Raw genomic sequence first — 22,871 nt, forward strand, 5'->3', positions numbered from 1 at the left:
GCATAGTCACCTGAGAAGGGAGTGTTTGCAAAGGAAATTGAGAATCTCAGTGGAAGGAATATTCAAAGACAAGAGTGGACTTGTCTCTGTCAGCAGGGGAAGAGGATACATAATAACAAAAGGATATGTAATAGCAAAAGGCTATATGTAAGGGGAGTAGGAATGGCCTTGTAAGCAAGACGTTCAGGAGACCTTTGACGGGACGTCTAAAGGGCAAGACAAGACAGTTAAAGATGCAGTCAGAACGTCCCAATCTGGTCCCAGAGAGAGAACAACCCAAGAAAAAGTTCCTTTTTGATTTATAAAGAGGTGTGATGTATCAGGATTTCTCATTATTTATAATTAATTGTCATAATCCCTGTTTGAGGATGTGACAACTGATGGATGGAAATCATATGTTAATATTGCAGTATTAGTTCAGAGTCCTCAAGGAGGATAATAATGCCTGCTTTCTGCGGAGCATAGGAGTTCATGGTCAAAACCTAGAATGAAAAGCCATCCAAGTGAGATATGAACAGAAAACACGTTGAGGAGAATTCAGTTACTGCGTAAGTCACCTGGAGAGGTAGTTGAGTCACCATCATTACAGGTTTTTAGAATTATATTTTCTTAAAATGCAAGTAGGATAAAAGCAGAGAAAACTGCTGCCTAGTGCGCGGGATTTTTTATTCATGGGGATGTTTTTCTATCCTGCCCTCTATTATTCTGCCAAAGACTAAATTGATAGGGTGGACATAAGTATAAATCATTAGAGAGGGCCATTTTTGTCAATGTGTGGGAAAACAAAACCATACAGGGCCTTTCTGGTTCAGTTCTCATTATCAGGCATCTATTGATACAAATTTAAATTATCTCACAACAAGACAAAGCTCACTGTTGTCCTGATGCTATTTAAACACTGATCTAAGTGTTACCTTTTATAAGCAGAACTGACTTAAAATATATGCTTCTTTGTAATAATTTCAACACTGAGAGTGACCCATTTAAATCCCTACTTGAGGATGGCATCAATCCAGACCACGGACCAATGACACTTTCAAAAAGCTATTACAGTAGCTCCAAGTCATGCCTATTACTTCTTAAAATGCTGAACACCATGCATTGTTGCAGGGCCTTGATTGTTAGAGCGTGTTAGAGCAGATTATTTTTAGTTGTGTGCTTCTCAATCTCGGTATTCTTCCTCTGTCCCATTGACATCGAGTGTAAACCATTTCACACAATTATTGCTTGTTCCTGTTGCCTTCTGGCAAGTTGTTTGTTAAAGTATGACTCAAGCATAGTAAGATCTTTTAAAGGACTTCACCTGCTTGTAAGTGCCTCCCACTGTATGTAATACAGATTTCTTAACAAAGAGATACCTGTGCCTTGAAAGGATTGATATGATGTATGTGATTAACACAAGAAATTTTGCTAAATTAAACAGTTTTTCATACTTTCACAGCTCTAACTGCAGGCTAGGTAACGCTGTCCTCACTGATGCTTCGAGCTGTCCAGGCTTTGCACGACCATGCACTTCTGCCAGTCTAGATCAGTCAGTAGAAATTAACAGAATTGCAGTTGTTAGCTCGACAAAAACAACAGCAGAACTAAATAGTGAAGTCATGTCATTAATATTTATGTTCAGTCCAATATTTTAAGTCATCTTCATAATATTTTACGAATTCCTGAATGGCTGATACACAGAATGTCACCCAGTCTGCCGGAGTCAGAGGGGCAGTTGACTATAATCAGTGCTGTGATGAGCAGGTGTGCTTTCAGGAGATGCTGCGCACCTTCTGCCATAAATAGGTCATGGGGCGTGATGGTCCTTAGTTATCCTTTAACCAGTCGTTATTTTCCAGACGGGTCACATTCTGAACTGACACATGATTTCAGTTTGAAAATTAGATTTTTCTGAAGGGGTTACTTATATGTGAATTGCTTCCGAGTCCTATATGAACATAGTGCCGGAGCTAAGAGAATTATCATATGAGCAACTTTCAAATTGCTTGGAATTGTCTTCTCTGCTTAAGCTAGATTTGCATTCACATCCAAAAGTTCAGCCCATGGCACTGTCAAGCTGAAATAGGGATGAGTTTGTTTAACAACACGTATCACACATACTTGGGAATATGAGCAAAGATAATGAACTGTTCAGAACATCTACCTATATGTCAGATTCACTCACAGGGGGAAATTATTAAAAAGTAGAAAATTAAGAGGTAGAAAACCGCCTACAAAAGTACTTGTCATCCATCTACTCTAATCTGATGGAATGGAAGTACTGAAAGAGCCCTTGCATAAAATTATAGCTAATGTACAATTTTCAGTCATCTAGATTTTTTTAATGTTGTATCATTAAAGCTGTAAAAGGGGAGGGGGAGCACTGGGCCTCTATTAAATCAAGGACAAGAAAACACCTGCAAGAAACAACTCTCTCTGAAAAAATTAATTAGACCGCTTTCCCTTTGAAATGATATAACTCTTAACTGTGCTACACATAGAAATGCAAATGGATTGTGAGGCTATATCCCCAAGTGTGCATTTCAAATATTGGTGAGCACTTCCTCATGTGGGTACTGAAATCAATGCAATTATTTGCATGATTAAATGGTCACTGACATGATTAACAGGGGCATAACTGGGCCCCAAATTAACATTAAGAAATATGTCATGATTCTGCCCCTATTAGTATGGGTAGGACATTGCTCCGCAGGAATTGAGTCCCAGTGTGCTACTATTCATCATGTGAAAGGTGGCAGAACCTGTCCTCGGAGGGTTGGGTTCCTTGGAGCAACCTGGAATAAAAAAAAACCCTTCAGGTGGTCACGCTGTGGTATCGTTACTGAGACACTAATCCACAGCATGTTCTAGAAGTCAGTGGGACCATCTACATGAGTAAGAGTCCATTGGCATGTGCTCTAGTCTCATTATAATTCAGTACCGTATCTGGCCAGCCATCCAGTAACAGTTTATCCCGTTTTCAGCTACACAGGGAGTTTTGAATCTCATCATCGGCGCTACCAGCAGCAAAACTGGATCCTTAGCAAAGATGGATCCCAAGTCTTGCGCACAAGTACATTCTAATAAACTGGCTGCATTTACGCCATAAAAATGCATGATTTGGGGATTTTTCTATGGTACGGTAGAAAATCCAAATAACCTAGCAAGCTGTCATATCTGTTTGATCAAGCAGTAAATGAAATATAACTGCCCTCATGTTCATGGAGTTTTCTAATGATGAAAAGTAGTGATCTGAGTCAATTTTAATCGCTGGGTGTGGCACCCAGTCAATTTGCACAGAACCAGCGTAAGAGTGGAATGTAAATAGTTGCATGATGTATGTGAGGGCAGTAGGAGGTGAAAGAGAGAGAGATTATATTCTGTTTAACATTTGATTAATTTATTTGTCAAAAGACACAAGACGGTCACTAGTTCATTCTCCGGTGTGTCATTTGAAAAGAACAGCTGCTCTGTTTTTCTTTTTTATATTGGGGGAAGAGAAAAATTCCTGATTTTTTTCACCAACACTTCTTGTGACATACAGATTTTGTCTGACTAATTAGGGGGAAATAAAGATCCTAAGGAAATGATGCCAAGACATTAAAGTGAAGGACATAGCCAGATCGTCTGCTGATGTGAATTGGAAGAGCTCCATTGGAGGCAGCAGAGCTTTGCCGGTTGATACACCAGCTGAGGATATGTTTTGTGAATGAGGGGAGACAGTTAATAAAACATGAAAACTTAATTATGCTTTCCTACCTGCACAAATAGGCTTCTATTTTATGAACATGAGTTGGTTTTACTCATGCAAATACATCTGCAGTATCAGTGAGGTGTCTTGATGAATAAAAATGTGTTAGCATTAATAAGGTTTTTAAGATGGAGGCATTAATATGAAACAATATCAAGCACCAAGCAATCTTGTGCATTGTTTTCCCTGTGAACCATCAGAAAGAACAACTATATCTGTAGAACTGAAAAGAAACACTGCTCCAGAGCTTTTGAATTAATTATTGACTTTTTCATAACATGGCCCGATTCACATAAAGTACCTTATACGAAAAGAATTTCTTTAGCACTGATGAAATTTAGGTGAACTGAAATGTGGTGCTCTAGATTCTGGTGCTGTTACTTGTGATGAGAAGTTCCTGCTGATTTGAGTAGGCCCGTGGGAAACGTAACACAAGAGTAAAACCCATGTAGGCAACTTAATCGCTGCAGATTTCAACCTAATTTTATCGCTATTGTTATGCTTTAGGTCCCCTTTTTAAATTCACCATTTATATTATGTACTTCACGCATCAGCAACAAAAGGCAGTTTTTGAGTGTTGCAGAATCTAAGAATTGGTTTTATTTAAACTTACGGGTAAGAAAACGCCTTTTTGGGGGTGAATGGGTTGCCTGAATGCCGAGTGACCTCCAGCGGCCGCCCTCCTGTATCACATCCCAGCGGGTTAAACCCCGACCGTCTGTGCGCAGCGCTGAAACCTCTGGCAGAAGCTGAATGATGTAGGTAGCATCTCGTACTATTCCCAGTTGTAGATTATCCAGCACCACTGAAAAAGAGTCTAAGCAGGAATTCGGATTAGGGAATGAATGCATTTTGAGTGAATAAATGGACCAATTCTTACCTTTTTACTTATTGCACAGTGTTGACAATGCTGCTTACTTTTTTCCCTTTTTTTTTTTTTTTAGGACTATCTACAAGACAATAGTGATGTATTTTCCTGGCTCTTTAACATCATGTCTTGCAGGTACGACTCCGATGGCCATCTGACCAACGCAACCTTCCCTACCGGGGAAGTCAGCAGTTTCCACAGCGATGTTGAAAAACTGATGCGGGTGGAACTTGATACTTCAAACAGAGAGAATGTGATCACAGCCACAAACTTCTCAGCTACCTCTACAATATATACTTTAAAACAAGGTAATCAAAGCATTTCTGTTATTTCTTCCCTAATCATGACGTTTCAAACCCTAGACATTATTGCATTCTTAACTGTTTGCCAAAAAAAGACATTAGAATTAGTTCATTTGTTTCTTCCTTGCTTCAGTACAAATAGCTAGATACTACTTATAATTATAATTCTTATAATACTTATAATTCTCCTGGGGCACCAATTAGAAACAAACCACAAGTGAATTCTTTTCCCCCTAGAAGAGTCCCATGGATAGATTCTAGTTATTGAAATCTCCGATGTCTCCAGGCTTTACGTGCTACGTTCTACTTCAGTGTCTGGAGGACTTAGACTGACATATAATACACGGAGCTTTGTTATTCTGAGAAATGCTGCCCAGAAGAATGACATGCTCCACTGACGTTTTAGCACTGAAACGCCTTGTTTGGCCAATGCTGTGAATTCTTTCTGGTAGTGCTGCGTCCTGGTGACAGCGCTTGTAGGAAGGAGGAAAGCATGGCCCTCCTCTGCTGGTGACTGCCTTGGGGATGAGATTTTGACTCAACCCCTGTAGATACCACAGTATTTCCCTGGCAATATCGTATCTCTCGCAAAGAATTTTTTCTCTCTGCCTTAATGGAAGTGCCCCAGTGTCCTCCTCCAGATTTTGCAGATTCATCACCAAAGTTCTGGTTTCATATAGTTTAATCGACCTGGGGGGTTTTCTCCTTGTTGATTTTTTTGGTGTCAGTGGATTGTTCAGGCTTTGAGAGAGCAGGTGCTGGGAAATAGCGCTCTGATTGCCTTCCAGGTCTGCTGTAGAAAAGCTTTGTAACTCAGAGCAAACCACAGAACTTTTCTTCCTCTCAGCTTTTGAACTATAAGACAAACATAGGAAGAACTCACCTCACAAGATACTCACTCATTCCTCTTCACTATTGCATTGCAGAGACAGCACTGAATATGTGGAAATAATTATATTATATTGTTGTATCACCTGTTAGGCTTTGTCCAAGTGACCCCATCTGCTCTCTGCATCCTCTGCTGACTGCCTGATTGTATGTCTGTCCTTAAATCTGAAACTCCTCAAAGTTGGTATGTTACCAAATTCTGTCTCAGGAAAGTGCTAGCACACTATGGGCACTGCCAGAAACGAACAGCTGTAGTTATTACTATACCTATCATATTTATGAATTCATATAATTTGCATATTTCCGTATCTCTGTGAAACTATCGCGAAGCACCCTGTGAACAACCAGTCAGACATGGTATCCTTCCATCTGAGTCACAAAGTCTCTTTTAATGTAATGCCTATTATCTTCACTTTCTGACATACCCAGCTGTTTTCCACATATTCATGTCTCAAGAGCTGGACCGGTTACTTCGGTGTGGACCAGCTTAAAAAAAAAGGATGCTTTCCATGGTCCCTAGCTGGTATGAATTCAATTGCATTTTAAGGGTGAGACTTTTGCTTTGTCTCTTAGCACTGAACATTCAGGCTCATGATCAAGTTGCCCCCCGGCAGCTGAGCCACAGTAGCCTCCTGCGTGCACATCCCCAGCCTGACCAAATGCAAGGCCATGTGGCACGGCTCTGCCCGCAGTGGAGGAATTACAGCACCCAGGCAAGAGAAAGGGAGCGTGCAGTGGCAGTATGCCTTTGCATCCCCTCAGTGGAGACCTGCTCTGGACCCTCCGCGTGCTTCTGGCCGTTTTGGGAGGGGGGAGGAGGCTGTGCTAGGTCATCCCAGCTGCCCTCAGCAGCCCTCTGCGGCACAGTCCTGAGCCTCTGGAGCTGCTTGCTGTGCCACCCATGCTGACCCATTCATTTTTCTGCCAACAGCCACTTCCCGGTGGGTCTCTCGCACCAGGCTTCAGGCTCGTGGCTGACCGTCACCGTGCCTGTACCCCAGGGTCCCTGGGGAAGAGGCAGAGGCTTTAGTACGGTGATACAGGGAAAAGGGACGGAATGGGAGACTGGCCATTATCCTAGACATTTTGAAAACAGCTTTCATGCTTGACCTCAGATACTCATTGCAGTCGTTCAAGCAGTACACTGTCCTGTTAACAGATCCCAATGTGCTAAAATCATCAGAATATCGGTGGTCAAAACCCAGCCTATGGGTTTACACGCTTTTAAGCTGAAAGCAAAAACTCTTTATTCCTGCTGCAGGAAACTTTCACCATGGAAATCATCAGGCCAAATGTAATAAAAAGCTCTTTAGACATGGGAAGGCCTGGAGGTCACAGGTTGCAAAAATCACACTGCAGTTGGTGTATGTTCAGCTGTCTGTAATCTAGGGACAAACAAAGCCCTCTTGCACCTAACATTTGCTTTGTAAATCTGGAGAACTGAACTTTTCTCTGTTGCCTATTTTTGGTTGTTGTTTTTTGACAGATAACACTCAGAATATCTACCGGGTCAGCCCAGATGGGTCTCTGAGAGTCACCTTTGCCAGTGGAATGGAAATCACGCTTAACACGGAGCCTCATATTCTAGCAGGGGTTGTCAGCCCCACTTTAGGGAAGTGCAATATCTCCCTTCCTGGAGAGCATAACTCAAATCTCATTGAATGGAGGCAAAGGAGGGAGCAGACCAAAGGCAACATCTCCACGTTTGAGAGAAGGCTAAGGGTAAGGCTTCCTCTTGTGTGAAGTGCAGTGTTCCCTTTGAAAGCCATTGAACTAAAATCATGTTGAAATATTCTACTGTGTAAGAAGAGCAATGGAAAGGTTGTATCAATGGTGGGCCCCAGCCATGAATTTCAAAACCAAATTCCTCCGACAGTCGCAGGGATGTTTGATCTCTGTTTGATTTTGGTTGTGAGACTTGACCTCGAGACATAATTACTTTTTTCCTTCCTCTTCTTTTTCAACTAAGAACTTCATTATGGCTTTGGAAGAAGCTGTGAGCAAAGGATGATGCATAGTTACTCTGGCACAGCAGCAGAGCTGCAGCCACATTCTGCTTCTCTCAGATCTATCGACCCTCTTTCTTCTGGGGGAAATAACAGGTGCCAGCCCCTGCCTGGGGCAGAGGGTCTCGCAGGGCACACCTTGGGTGTGCTGGCCAGAGCTTTTGCTGCAAGCCAGAGTGATGTAGAGCCTCCCTGTGTATCCAGACAGGCTGTGTGCTCTGGCCTCTACCACACGCTCTCAAACCCCCTCACTCCCTCTGGCTGGGTTACACTATGGCTCTAATAAAGAATTACTTTAACATTGCATCCATGGTTTGTTTTTATCTGTGAGGAGAACTCACAGATTACAATGACAGATGGTCAACATTCAGCATTTAATTAGGTAACAACACTAAGGCTCAAAGAGACTGCTACCTTGCAGAACAGGTTTTTTATGAAATCAGTTCTGTTTTTCACATGAATACTCCTTAAAATGCCTGTACCAGTAGTACAACTGGGAATTTTGGCCTTAAAAATACTGCATTATTAGCTACAACCTTTCTGGATAGGTATTATCTCTGAAGGTACATCTGTTAGCTCTGAAAATACAGAGATGGTTATTAAAATCTCTGGATTGTCTTTTGGTTATGAGATACTATATATTTTTTAAAAGCGTGTCATCTGTTTGGTTTTCAACGGGTCTGATCCGTCAAAAACGCAAGACTTGGATGATCTGGCCAGACTGGCCACTGCATGTGAAACACCTGTTTGAAAGGACATCTCTCAGATTTGACAGTCACAGTTACTTTGTTAGCATCTTGCAAGTGGGGAAAAGCTTCGCTTAGTTTTTCTTTCCCATCCTCTGACTGCCTCCTCTCTAGCGTAGCGTGAGTCCTCATAGCCCTGTCTAGGGAGGCAGCTGAACTTATTACAGTGGCAAACGTGTGTTAAGATGGCAGGATGCAAACTATGGCCTCCATGGCTCACGTTACCTAATCAATTGATTTTTGTGTGATTTTGTGCTTAAATAACTGTATGGCACATTTTTCTTTAAGGATCTTATGTAATAAAATCTTAAACGGAAAGGATGTAGTCAGTCATCTATTCTGCTTACATTGCCAGGGCCAAGTTGTTCATGACAGTTATACTTAATATAAGTACTTCATCCCGCACAGGTTTCCTATTTCTATTGTTTAAATTGATTGCAGGTTCTTTTCACTCTTTTTCACTTGCTTCTGCATGATCCCTAATATTGCCTGCCAAAAAAGGGAGGAAATACACAAACCGGTCAGGATTAAATGGATTCTGGCTGGAGGCATAAGATGTTCATTGAAATACTGCAACACTGAAGCTATCCAGAGCTCAACTGATTGACCTGCCTCTGGATCAGTCTGTTGATGCATAGAACCACTCGTGTACTCCTCCTTCTCCTCCTTCATCTTCATCCAGTGAGATGATGGAAGGTGAAGCTGAAGTGTACAAATGATTTTGATGTGCTGCTGTCTTATACTCTCTGTCCTTCCAAAAATATCCACTAGCATCACAGCAGTTGACCATTGCGTTGTTATTTCTGCAAATTGTGTCTTTTTATACCTACCTAAGATCAAGGGGGCTTATGGATTGTCCCTGCCTACTCAGAAGGACAAGTCAGCTGCCTGTATTACAGTGTTTTCCCCTCCCTTGACTGTACTGAGCTCTAGGACCATCTGTCTGAGGGCTGTCAGGGCAAGGCTGGAGGGAACCTAGTGGGGTAGCACATTAAATGAGGATTCGATAGTGGAAAGGAGAAATATTCTGCGCATAGGGTACACCATGTAAATAGACACAAGAGAAAGGGACAAAGGGACTGTCGAGGCTGTTACTGCCAATAAGAAGGACTTTGGAGGATAGATGAAATATATGTGTCCTGGAGTTCAGCTTTAGCACTGAGAAGTTGGCATGGGATGCTGATGGAGTGGGGAGTCAGCGGAGGTAGAAGGAGCTGGAACAGCGCAGCTGGGGAGGAAGGCAAAGGAGCAGCAGAATTTAGCCAGAGACCGCTCTCTTTCCTTGGTGATTAAAGGAAATATGCAGGACAGCAGGAGCAAAAATACCATCATATAGTGTGTTTGAAGCAGTATGCCAAATAATGAAAGGGAATTAGGGCTTACTGTTGACAGATCCTTGAGTACTGCTGGGGAAAAAAATGTAGCATCATTAGAAGCCCTTATGCTGGATGAGGTTCTGGTGAGACCTTCTGAAAACTTCTATTGAGTTATATTTTAAAAAGAAAGTTTTTAAACACTTAATATGCCATGACTGGCATAATAGGAAGTGTGTTAGAAAGCTTGCAATGTAGGGCAGAAAGAACTACGCTGAACTTTGAAAATATGTGTAAAGAAAAGCTCTGGGGATTGGACTAGTTCTCAATGGAAATGAACAGACTTGCAGGAGCCCTCAGTTAAAGAAAAACAGCACAGTGAAAGAGTTTTCTGGGGGGAAAAAAAAGCATAGAAATGAGGTTTAAAGATGTTACTTAGAGATCAGTCCTGATACCATCATTGAAACAAGCGGCTTTGAGTGCTAAGAGGTATAAATTAGAAGGCAGGTAACTGGGGATGAGGTAAAGGATGACCTAGTTGAGAAGAAGAAAGCTTTTCCTTCTCTGCCTGGTCCTAACATTTTTAATTCTTAATCGCAATTAGCAACCATCTTGAAAGCATGTCACTCTATTAGTGTTATTTCCAGTTTTGGAAAGAGGCCACTGTTAGCATGTTCTGAATAATGCTGTAAACGTTGCGTTTTAAAAAGTGGGATTTTTGCATGGTGCGAATTCCCTGCTCTAGAAATAGAGCAGAAGTGAGTAAGTTAACTGAAATGCTAGAACAGACATCTAACTTTATCTCAATATCTAAATCAATGTGGGAAACAGGAATTAATCACAGGTTTCCTTGAAGTGCAGAACTGCCTGCCCTGGTGCTTCCTCAAAGTATATAAAACAGTCTGTAGGCATGTATGCATTTTATATTAATAATAAATCTATGTACAATCAGGCATTTTAACATCAATCTTAATCTAGCAAGAGTTCTTTTTTATCAATTGAACTGCTGTTTTAATTGACTTCTAAAAATGAAGCAAAGGCTGTTGTTAAAACCAGTGAGCATGATGCATAGTAACGTACTGATTAGAATGCAGCTCTGTGCCCTCCTGGCTTTTGCATAACTTAGAGGAACTTGGCATTGGATGCAGTCCAGGTTTTATAACTGAATATCTATGAAATTGAAAATTGAATGCTTGGCCAGTCTTACTTATTTTTGCCCCCTTTTTTTTTTTTTTTTTTACCAAAAAAGTCCTGCAGATACAGGCTTTAACAGCCATGTTTATTACTGCATTTAGCAAATGATCGCCCTTTATTTACCAGTCTTAGAGCAAGTTCTAATGATAGGACCAAATCCTCTGCCAGTGTGCATCAGTTTATGTTGACTCAAATCAAAACACAGACAAGGAAATAATACAATCATCTCATGTCATTTACACATTGTAGACAGTTTAGGTTTGAGAATGAAAGTCAAGAGAAGTGCACATTTATGTGATTATTTACACTGCAAAATTTCACTAACGGAAGTAGAGCCAACGAAAGTTTAAAAATATATCATAAATACATCTTTTTATGCACTTACTAAGATTATTATTGAAGTCAGCTGAATTTTCTCCCTGTTTTCATCAGCTGAAATTCTGACCTGACGTTGCTTTCAGAAACCAGTTTTCCCTGGCTTGTAACAGAATACGTGAGCCCCAGCCTCTCACAGGGGCTCCTTACTACGTTGTATTACATTGGAGGAGTCGTCTTTAAGAAGCCACTGGGATTTGAAATCAGCTTTTCAGTGACAACATTGAAATGAGGCCTGCTACCCATGTATCGTCCTGTCTTGCCTTGAGAAGGGTGTTAAATTTAACTTAAATCTAATATAAGAAAGTAAACAAATGAGACATAAAATGTGGAATATAAGGGAAGTAATGGCATCCACCCAAACCTTATTTTAACTCTGTGAGCTTTCAAATGCTGCTGCTCTCCACTTCACTGCTACTTCTGCCTCTGTTTGGTTTTCATTCTTATTTGTTGTATCATCCCTGAAATTTAGATTTAGCAATTTGTATTCAAGACTTTCCTTTCTCCTAACTGCATTCTACAATAATAATAATAATAATAATAATAATAGCAATAAGAACATTAAATATGTACATAGACAGTAAATGAATATGAGCCAGAGTATATCCCCTGCTTGCTTTTCAGTTATTTTACCACCAAGAGGATTTGTTTTCAGAAATTGCAAGAAGTTTGCAAAGAAATATATTACAATAAACTTAATCTATCAGACTGTATACAAGCAAATATAGTTGAACCGAGCATCACATTTTACTTGGGCTCCTTAACTATCATTAGAGCATAAATTGTAATAGTTACAGCAGTCTACAGGGGTATATAGGTATTTTACAGCTATTGTAAATGAACACTATTAAAGTTAGACATGTGTGTATATAAAACCCCAGGAACGGCAGTTGAAGAAAAAACACCTGCTTCTTCTAGATTTTCAAATTATTTTGTATCTAAAAACAGAAAGGGGAAAGAAAAAAAAAGTTCTTTCTAATCACTGCCACCATATGATCACAGCTTGAATTATTAAACAGGTATTCTTAACCATTTACTTTACGGCTATCCCTCCAGGCCTCAGTGAGGAGCAAGCACCGTGCTGTGCACTGTGCTAACACCTGCACTGACATCATCTCTGCTGTAAGGAATTTATTAATTGGAATAGATTAATACAAGTGATTAGATAAAATGCAGTAGATTAATACAATGAGCGCGTTGAGCATTGATCTGAAAAAGACAAGTCAATGAACAATGTCTTATGGTTCCCTAAATTATGTCTCTGATTTAACGGAGTTTAACAGTGATTGCCCAGTGACTGAATGATGTAAGGAGGAAGATGATGAAAGCACTGGATAAATATATTTTGTCTTCATGAATCTGGCTCAGCTTTGAACGTGATTCCAAACTGAGAATTGGGCTGCCCTTCCGCATTTTCCTGTTGGACCGCAAATGTTAACAGACCGTAGCACAGTCACTCTGTTAGTCTGTCGGACGCGGCGAGTTTAACAAATGTTGCAGGCCCCAAATGTGGTGAGAGCGCTGCAACAAGGATTATGGATTGTGGCTGGCACCAGGCACCACTGCCACTGGCTTTCATGAGCTCTGGGAGTGGGGTGGTTTTGTGAAGAAGTATGAGGGTGCTGGTGAGCAGGGTCTTCGGGAGCCGCAAGCACAGCTCTTTGCTTTGCGGCATCAGTATGCGACCTGGCGTGGGCTATCCCAGAGCGGTAGCTGACCTGTCAACGTTAACGGAGCTTAAGAGAGAGGATGTGAGATATGATATCTTTGTTAATTTGTTAATTTGTTAAACCATTGCGCATCTTGATGAGAGCTGACACAGAAGTGTGTGTGTTGTGTGTAATTAAGATGCATTGTTTTCTTACCTTACTGTATCTTTGTGTTTAGGCCCACAACAGAAACCTGCTCTCCATTGATTTCGATCATGTGACCAGAACAGGAAAGATTTATGATGATCATCGAAAATTCACTCTTCGGATTATGTATGACCAGACAGGACGCCCAATTTTATGGTCACCCATCAGCAAGTACAATGAGGTCAATATCACTTATTCACATTCTGGATTAGTCACCTATATCCAAAGAGGAACCTGGACTGAGAAAATGGAGTATGATCCAAGTGGGAACATAATTTCCAGAACGTGGGCAGATGGTAAAATATGGAGTTACACATATTTAGAAAAGGTAAATCATTTAAAAAGTGGATTGTTGTACCCAGGCAAAATTATTTGGTTTTGTATAGATATTATATTGTGAACTATGTTATAATGCTACCTCTTGCAAGAGTATTTAAGACTTTTTAAACAGAAAATGCGTACAATTACATAACTACATAAAAATGTCTCTGGACATGCTTAGACCTACGTCACCCATTCAAACCTGCCGTAGTTTAGTTCTGAAGAAAGTTATCAGCACCTCAGGTTTGTTTAGTTGGTAGGTAAAAATGACTTCTTGGTCTCAGTCCAAGTTCAAGTGAACAAAGGACACTCTCACTGCTGAAAAACATGTTGCTACTCTGTATAACGTAGTCAAAAATATAACAGTCACTGAAAGGGAATTTTTTGCTCCCACAAACACAGTTCTTTTAAGCCAAAATTATGAGCCAGCGAGTACAAGCTTGCACCTATTCAGTGCTGCGCTGTAAAAAAGGGATTGATCCTGTGAGGAGACAGATTACTTCAGTATTTATGAGGGCCATTGGTGGGGGGGAACCTCAATATGAAATGAGTTATTGCTCTGCTTTTATAGTGACTTCGTGTCTAAATTGCCTGAGTATAGTAATTTTCATTTATGCTTATAGGTAATGGTCACAAAATGGGGGAATCAGTGCTGCACAGACTAAGGAGGAACAGCATCTTCATCTGTAGAAGCATCTCATTTGGTCTTGTCTCTCAAAACCAAAAAGCCAATCTGTATTTTTAAAGCTTTCAGAACTTAGTGTAAAATCGTATTCAAACAGCATCCTTTTAAGCTTTTTTTTGTTAATAGCAACATCTTGGACTATCCAACATACCCTGTGTTTGCAGAACATTTCCCCTGAACCCGTTAACCACAGGGAAAGGCTAGGAGGGGGCAGGTGAGGTAAAACTGATAGGGGGTATTACACGCAGGAAATCCAATGACTTTGAAGTTATTTCTATATTAAAAAGTTCCAAATGTGTACTTTTAAGATAAACTTTGCTGTACTTATTTTGAATGTGTTTAAGCTTGATCCTCAAAAAACTTAAACCTAACCCAGAGAAGAAAACGATTTAGACTGGAGAATGCATAAAAATGTGATTCCTTCCTTGTCTGCTTGCAGTATGGTTCTTGCACCTGTTAATAAGATTGGCAAACCCTGGAAGCTTCAGAAGTTTGGTTCAGATAAATTTGTCAGGGCTTCTTTTGTCTGTTTGCTCTTCTGCAAATTGCAAGTAAACAGGCATTTAGTACAGCTTTCAAATATCTGGGCAATGTGCCTTTTGGAGGAATCTTTTATTTTTTCTTTGGGCCTAATGGACCGTAATTTTGGAAAGATGTATGCTTCTTATCTTTCCAAACCACTTTGTCTGTTCTTAGTTTAAAATGAGCTTATAAATGAAGTCATATAACTTAAAACTGTTATTCTGGAATTCTACGCAAGTGGCCGAATCCTGATCTAGTAGAAGCAAATGGCAAAAGCTTACTGGTTCAGGTAGCAGCAGGCTTGGGTTATGCTGTAATTTGTCATTAAAATTATTGAAAGTCATACACACCATGGACATAATCTCCCAGCTATTTAATGTACTTTCATCACTGTTTGTTCCTTGTGCCAAAGAAAGATGAATTCACTGTCAAAATTAGACATTGAAATATTATTTTGTGGCTCCATTAAAGTCAATAACTCACGGTGTTAATTATGTAATGATTGCTAAAGGTTGTCTGAAACCTCATAAGACCCAACAATTCCTTTTATCAAAAAATCAATTATGCAGTTCGCTTCCAATTCATAGTTATTTAATTCTTCATTTTTTAGCACTTGATGAGTTAATTGTACATCTTCAAAAATCTCTCCCCCTTCCAAAATTAGTTCCAATAATTTAGGTTTTAAAAAGCACTATGATAGTAGCACTGTAAATAATTTTTACTGACAGGATTCAGTTCCTCTTGTTTTGGTCACTTTTCTCAGTTAGTTAATGGTGTTATAAAATCTCCTGAGTTCTCCAAGCTTGCTTCCAAAATCCTGCCATTTACCACCAGACAAAAGAGATGAGCGGTTGCGTGTGTATGTTGGACAGAAATGACATCTAGTGGTGATGCTCAGCATTTCTGTCTATTCCCAGTAGAGCTCCAAGTAATTGCCACTGGCTGTTTGTCTCAATATACCACGCGGCATCAATCATTACGTGGTTGACCAGGCTCCGGTTGCCTTTATAAAATGACAGCTTTTTGGATGTTTTGTGAGCTACCCTCTGAAATCCTTTAAGACAATTAGAACCCAATTTGTGCAAAGAGTTGAAAAATCTATTGTAATATTATTAGGATGAATTGGGAATTAATTTTTTTTCTCTTTACGGTATCCTCTAATAGGCTAGAGAGGATACTAAGCCTCCGACCCTTGTACTGTCTAGCCTTTTACTATCCTGGACAAAAGTGGAAAAGCCACAAAGTGCTGTAAAAATGGCACACAGGGGCACTAAAGTTATATTAGAGATGTTTCTGATCTTGTTATTCATACTCTGTCAATGGCAGACAGCTTAAAAACAGGCCCGGGAGCAGTATATAGAGAGAGGCGTCACATCAGCGCTAGGAGAGAGTTCAGCCAGTGGTTTACTGCAGACTGGGGACTCTTGACTGAAGGTGAAAACAAAATAAACACGGTGCGTGTTAGAAATGCTTGGCAGACCAGCAATAAAGCGATCAGAAAAAGCTCGGTGTACAGGTCTGTCGTCACCAGTTGGCAGAGGACAACTTGCGGGTGGCATATGTTGGTGCTCTCTGGCTTGTGTACAGGCGACAGATGTCCTTCACCAAGGGCAGGAAGAAATACATCTTGGGAGGGCTGGGGGTGCAGAGAGGATGGCCAAGGCTTAGCCTATCTTTGGTTCTTTGAATAAGCACTTGGGTTATTTGTCAGTGGCTCAGGGCCAATGTTGCTTGACACATTGCAGGGCTCAGCTCTCGGTATTTTCTTCCCAGAGAAGATTTTTGAGCTTAGAGGAAAAAAAAGCCTTTTTTTCTGATTTCTTTGCCCAATGCTCTATGAAAAAGCGGTCACACTGTTCCTCTTAAGACTTTGTTTTGCATGATGTCTCAATCATGCAGAAGCCTGACAAATTTGTTTATGTGCCTGGTAGGCTTGGGCTGTGAGCTAAGAACTGTGCAGTGTCCACGCTCCGTCTCAGCTCAGACAGTGTGGCAAGGATGTGCAGTGCTCTGGTCCAGCCAAGCCACTTACTGGAGCTGGGGGAAGGCTGCAAAGGTCCCGCAGACATTTTCACTCTGTGTTTTCATTATGCTTGTGTCAACAGTGTCTGTTCACCCGTGGGCTTGTACTCTGTGACACCGTGACTTTGCACATGACTGGTGAAAAGGTTTACAGAACCCAAACTTTAAATTTGCACAGAAAAATGTCTGCCATGCTTGCACATTCATCTGCCAAACAAACCAGATTTCATTGACCAGCCACAATTAACCAACACAGGGCGAATATCAAGTACCTGTGTAGAAATTATATTCTTTGTAAACATTAAAAAACAGAGATAGAAGTAGTCACACCAAAGAACCTGCAGACTGTTTTCATCCATCTGTAAGCATGGAGATACGGTGACCTCTGGGGCAATGTGCATTTAATAGAAGACATACAGAAAAAGGGGTAGGTATGTGGTAGAGATATGCGGAGTGCCAATAAAAGCTAAACACCTTGTACACACCATTGAAAGTTTCCCCTTCCACCTCCCCCAGAAACATCTGCTGGTGCAGATGCTCTGCCTGTGTGTGAGGAAGAGGTTCCCTCTGGTTTTGCTTCCTGGGAGGATGACCTAAATATTTCAAAGCAACATAGCAAGTCAGCATGAGGCTGAAATGCTACTGAGAGCCACATCTGCCTTCCAGTTTGGAGGTCCTTACCTCTAGACTTATTATTATTCTCCTCCTGTTTTGTACCATCTTGCTGGCCAGGTCTCCTGGAGCTGAAAGCTTCACTTGGAATTGTACAGACAGTAAGAGCAACCTACAAGAGTGGATGGTTGTTTCAGCATTTCCTTAACCTTCAGGCGCTCACTAGATGAATAATCATTTGCTTGATCAGCCACTTATACTGCCATTCCTGTTTGATTGCAGTCCGTGATGCTCCTGTTGCACAGCCAGCGCCGCTACATCTTTGAGTACGACCAGTCCGACTACCTGCTCTCGGTCACCATGCCGAGCATGGTGCGCCATGCCTTGCAAACCATGCTGTCCGTCGGGTACTACCGCAACATCTACACCCCTCCGGACAGCAATGCGGCTTTCATACAGGACGTCACCAGAGACGGTCGGCTTCTGCAAACCTTATATCCTGGGACAGGACGCAGAGTCCTTTACAAATACACCAAACAGTCCCGACTTTCAGAGATACTTTATGATACTACTCAAGTCACATTCACCTACGAGGAATCTTCTGGGGTTATTAAAACAATACATTTAATGCATGATGGGTTCATCTGTACCATCAGATACAGGCAAACAGGTTTGTGTAACTGTGACTACTTTGCTAAAGTTTTTGGCCCTGATCCTGCAATTACCTGTCATGGAGTTCCATTATTTTTATGTCTACAAGTTCTTATATTTTATGTTTCAATAGAAAAATATGTGTGTATATCTCTATGTCTGTGTCCAGCTATAGGCATATATAGCTGTCCCATTTGAAATACAGCTTGCTTTTTATTGCTTGGTATGGAATAGCTCTTATAATGTTTGATTGTTTTTATTCCACTGTGTGGATATTTGCTAAATACTAAATCAAGTTGTTTTATTGTTTGTGTTTTCAAGTTTCCCTGTTCATACCATAATACAACATAAATTCAAAAGGCCTGTTTATATGAGGAAAGAAATCACCAAGTAAAATAAATTTAGTTTAGAATTATCTTGTAAGTAAATAGAAATCATAATTATGAATAAAATAGCATTCATTTAAACAAATGTTAATAAAATATAAATATTTTGTAGAGCAAGCATTAATAAAGGTTTGTGAGGGAATAATCTAACATATTCTTAGTTAATGGTATTTTCTGAGAAAGTCAAGTAGCAATAAGGCTTAAGGGTGTATTTGAGTTCATCGCCTGTCTGTGCTAGATCTGTAGGGTGAGTACACGGTGGACATAATTCATTATTTTTCTCGCTTTTCCCCTTTTCCCTATTTGTTTTGGACAGGTCCACTTATTGGTCGCCAAATCTTCAGGTTTAGTGAAGAAGGGCTTGTAAACGCCAGATTTGACTACAGCTATAACAACTTCCGTGTCACAAGCATGCAGGCCATGATAAACGAGACGCCTCTTCCCATAGATCTGTACCGCTACGTCGATGTTTCTGGCAGGACTGAACAATTTGGAAAATTCAGTGTGATTAATTATGATTTAAACCAAGTTATAACCACCACTGTGATGAAACATACCAAAATTTTTAGTGCCAATGGTCAGGTGATTGAAGTACAATATGAAATTCTCAAGTCTATCGCTTACTGGATGACCATCCAGTATGATAATATGGGTCGTATGGTGATCTGTGATATACGCGTCGGTGTAGATGCCAATATAACAAGATATTTTTATGAATATGATGCTGACGGTCAACTTCAGACTGTGTCTGTGAATGATAAAACCCAGTGGCGCTACAGCTATGACCTTAATGGCAACATCAACTTGCTGAGCCATGGAAACAGTGCGCGCCTCACTCCTCTGAGATACGATCTGAGAGATCGCATTACCAGACTTGGAGAAATTCAATATAAAATGGACGAAGATGGTTTTCTCAGGCAAAGAGGCAATGAGATCTTTGAGTACAACTCTAACGGTCTGCTGAACAAAGCGTACAACAAAGTGTCTGGCTGGACTGTGCAATACTGTTATGATGGCCTTGGAAGACGAGTTGCAAGCAAATCAAGCCTAGGACAACACTTACAGTTCTTCTATGCTGATCTCTCCAACCCAATAAGAGTTACTCACTTGTACAATCATACTAGCTCGGAAATAACATCCCTATATTATGATCTTCAAGGTCATCTCATTGCAATGGAATTAAGCAGTGGGGAAGAATATTATGTTGCTTGTGATAACACTGGAACACCTCTAGCTGTATTTAGCAGTCGGGGCCAAGTCATAAAAGAAATTTTGTACACCCCATATGGAGAGATCTACCAGGACACTAATCCAGATTTCCAGGTTATCATTGGTTTTCATGGAGGGCTCTATGATTCTCTTACTAAATTAGTTCATCTGGGTCAGCGGGACTATGATGTCATTGCTGGTCGGTGGACGACACCAAATCATCATATATGGAAACACCTGAATGCTGTCCCACAACCATTTAATCTCTACTCATTTGAAAATAATTACCCAGTTGGCAGAATCCAAGATGTTGCTAAGTATACAACAGGTAAAAGTAACCCGCTTCTCATGAAAACACAACTTTTGATCAAATTCTGGTATGGATTCAAGACTCCAGAAATCTTTTGCATACATCCAAAGTTACTATTTGGCTCTAATCTTACATATATTACAGTCATTTCTTCAATAGATAACATCTTACTGAGCTTGCTCTGTTTTCTATAGCGTTTATGGTAACCAAGAAAATAATTAATAGTTGTTTCTGCTGCTTTTCTAAGTGCTAAAATTAGGGGAAGAATGGCGGCAGCTTAATTTGAATTTTTTCCATTAAAAATAGATAGAAGGTACACTATCGATTTGAGTATAGCTGTGCTTTGTAATCAAATAATTTGTTTGCTACAGTAAGTGCTGTAACCAGTACTGAAAACATAAATTGATGTGAAATCGTTATTTCTGCATAGCTGGGATTTCTGCAGACTACCCTCACTTTTTCTAGGATTTATGTGCCTTATTGCCAGCATCCTTTTCTTGTTTTGTAGACATTGGAAGTTGGCTAGAGCTGTTTGGTTTCCAGTTGCACAACGTACTACCTGGATTCCCAAAACCAGAGATAGAAGCTTTGGAGACAACATACGAACTTCTGCAGCTTCAAACAAAAACTCAAGAGTGGGATCCTGGAAAGGTTAGCAAAAACTCTGTTCAGCTGCTTCTAATACTAAATTAAGGAATTTGATTACAAAATGTTGGAGACCAAGGAAACAATGTGACTGTGTCTTTCAACATAATAGGCAAGGCAAATAGTCTAGCAATGCTAGAAAGTTTAATGTCGTCACATTATGTACAGGCATCAGAGCGGAGGAGGGTTTTAAGGAGAAGCTCTTAGGAACACAGTGAAGAAACTGCAGCTGTTTACAGAGAAACCATCCAAATTTGAGAGGCAGGATAGACAAAAGGATAAAGGTGTTTGAAAATTGAAAAAGCTACAAAAAATTTTGTGGAAATAAAAAATTAAAACCGCAGATTTTCATCTTTGTTAGCAAAGATGCCACAAGAGATGCAAAATCACTGAGGGTATAAACAGCTTTACAAGGCTGTACCTCTGCATAATTATTGCAGGAAAACAGAAATGTTGCTATGGATTTGTAGAGGAATCTGTAAAACTCAGCCTTGCTCCAGGGCTTATTTTCAGTAAAGAGCCATGCAGCGGCTACCAGGGTCTAGCAATCAATTTAACTGCAACAGGACCAACTACCGATAGTCTGAGCAGGTGTTCATGTTTTGCATTTGGCCATACAAGGATCTGTTAACAGAGAAATATGAGTTTGCAAAGATGAGAGAGAAAAGATGCCTTTCCTCTAATGTAGTCAGGAAAAGGAAGTATAAGGTGGTGTGAGTTCATGTTAGCAGCATTTCACACACTTCTTTTCCCATGCACAAATGACTGCACAAAGTGCAGAGGGCTGGAGGGTCAGAGCTTGTTCCAGATGTAGGAGCATGTCCATGTAAAATTGTTACTGAGATATTAACGAAGCTATTACAAAGGCACAGAAAAAGTGTAGTGATAGGTATAGTGTTAAAAGACAAATAGGTGGTTGGAGTGAGGTTTTTTTAGCCTCAATGGGGAGCGAGATCTACAGATCTGATGTACTTGCGTGGTTCCCGTTGTTCTAGTGTCTTGAGACCTTCACAGCCTGCTTTCCTTAAAGAATGGGCTATAAAAACTGTTACTGCTATTTTACAGAAGACATAATTAGACGCACAGAGACTAAGCACAGAATCATGCGAAAGAGCACAGCTTTGAGTTCAGGTTTCCCCACACCTAAGAGTCGAAAGACCAGCTATTAGAGTAACAATTCAAGGGGGGAGGAAGGAAAAAAAGGAAGAATAAATACAAAAGTAGCATTTGTGATAAACATGTTTTCCATTTGTTTTCTAGAAACGCAAGAGTCCAAGAGACAGAAAGCAATACCTTAGGCGATTAGAGAGCCTGTGCGTACACCCAGGCTCTGTAGATGTGCACAATGTTTTCCAAACAAATTAAAGATCCATTCTAAGCAATTAAGAGATTAGTAGGGTCTGTGAGGCACTATAATGAACTGCAAGGTGCCTCGCCTGCAAACTATTGGTATTTTCTTTTCCAGACTATCCTTGGTATTCAGTGTGAGCTACAAAAGCAACTCCGAAACTTTATATCCTTGGATCAACTTCCTATGACACCCAGGTATAGCGATGGCAAGTGCTACGAGGGAGTGAAGCAACCGAGATTTGCAGCTATTCCTTCAGTATTCGGAAAAGGCATCAAATTCGCTATAAAGGATGGTATAGTGACAGCTGACATTATAGGCGTGGCTAACGAGGACAGCCGGCGCATTGCTGCCATCCTCAACAACGCTCACTATCTGGAGAACCTGCATTTCACCATAGAGGGACGAGACACGCATTACTTCATCAAGCTGGGGTCTTTGGAAGAAGATTTGACCCTAATCGGCAACACCGGAGGACGACGCATCTTGGAGAATGGCGTCAACGTCACAGTGTCGCAGATGACTTCTGTGATCAACGGGAGGACTAGACGCTTTGCTGACATCCAGCTCCAGCACGGCGCGCTGTGCTTTAACGTTCGGTATGGAACAACGGTGGAAGAAGAAAAGAACCATGTCTTGGAGATAGCCAGGCAGAGAGCCGTGGCTCAGGCCTGGACTAAGGAGCAGAGACGGCTGCAGGAAGGGGAAGAAGGTATTAGGGCATGGACAGATGGAGAGAAACAGCAGCTTTTAAGCACTGGGCGGGTACAAGGCTACGATGGATATTTTGTTTTATCTGTGGAGCAGTATCTCGAACTTTCTGACAGTGCCAATAATATTCACTTTATGAGACAGAGTGAAATAGGCAGAAGGTAACAA

The 22,871-nt window shown here is 40.7% G+C and overlaps 1 protein-coding gene across 2 annotated transcripts in view; it reads left to right on the forward strand.

The window, feature by feature from the left end:
- Positions 1-22,868, forward strand: part of TENM1 (teneurin transmembrane protein 1) — a 254,601-nt gene extending 231,733 nt beyond the window's left edge. For both annotated transcript variants that reach the window (XM_009275367.1, XM_019471028.1), the window contains 7 exons: positions 4,737-4,909; positions 7,278-7,513; positions 13,313-13,609; positions 17,726-18,113; positions 18,797-20,017; positions 20,508-20,650; positions 22,110-22,868. In XM_009275367.1, coding sequence (XP_009273642.1) covers positions 4,737-4,909; positions 7,278-7,513; positions 13,313-13,609; positions 17,726-18,113; positions 18,797-20,017; positions 20,508-20,650; positions 22,110-22,868 — 3,217 coding nt within the window. The remainder of the gene's footprint in view (positions 1-4,736; positions 4,910-7,277; positions 7,514-13,312; positions 13,610-17,725; positions 18,114-18,796; positions 20,018-20,507; positions 20,651-22,109) is intronic.
- Positions 22,869-22,871: the final 3 nt, after the last annotated feature.

This window comes from Aptenodytes forsteri, unplaced genomic scaffold (genome assembly GCF_000699145.1).
Source record: "Aptenodytes forsteri isolate BGI_AS27 unplaced genomic scaffold, ASM69914v1 Scaffold143, whole genome shotgun sequence".
Taxonomy (NCBI): domain Eukaryota; kingdom Metazoa; phylum Chordata; class Aves; order Sphenisciformes; family Spheniscidae; genus Aptenodytes; species Aptenodytes forsteri.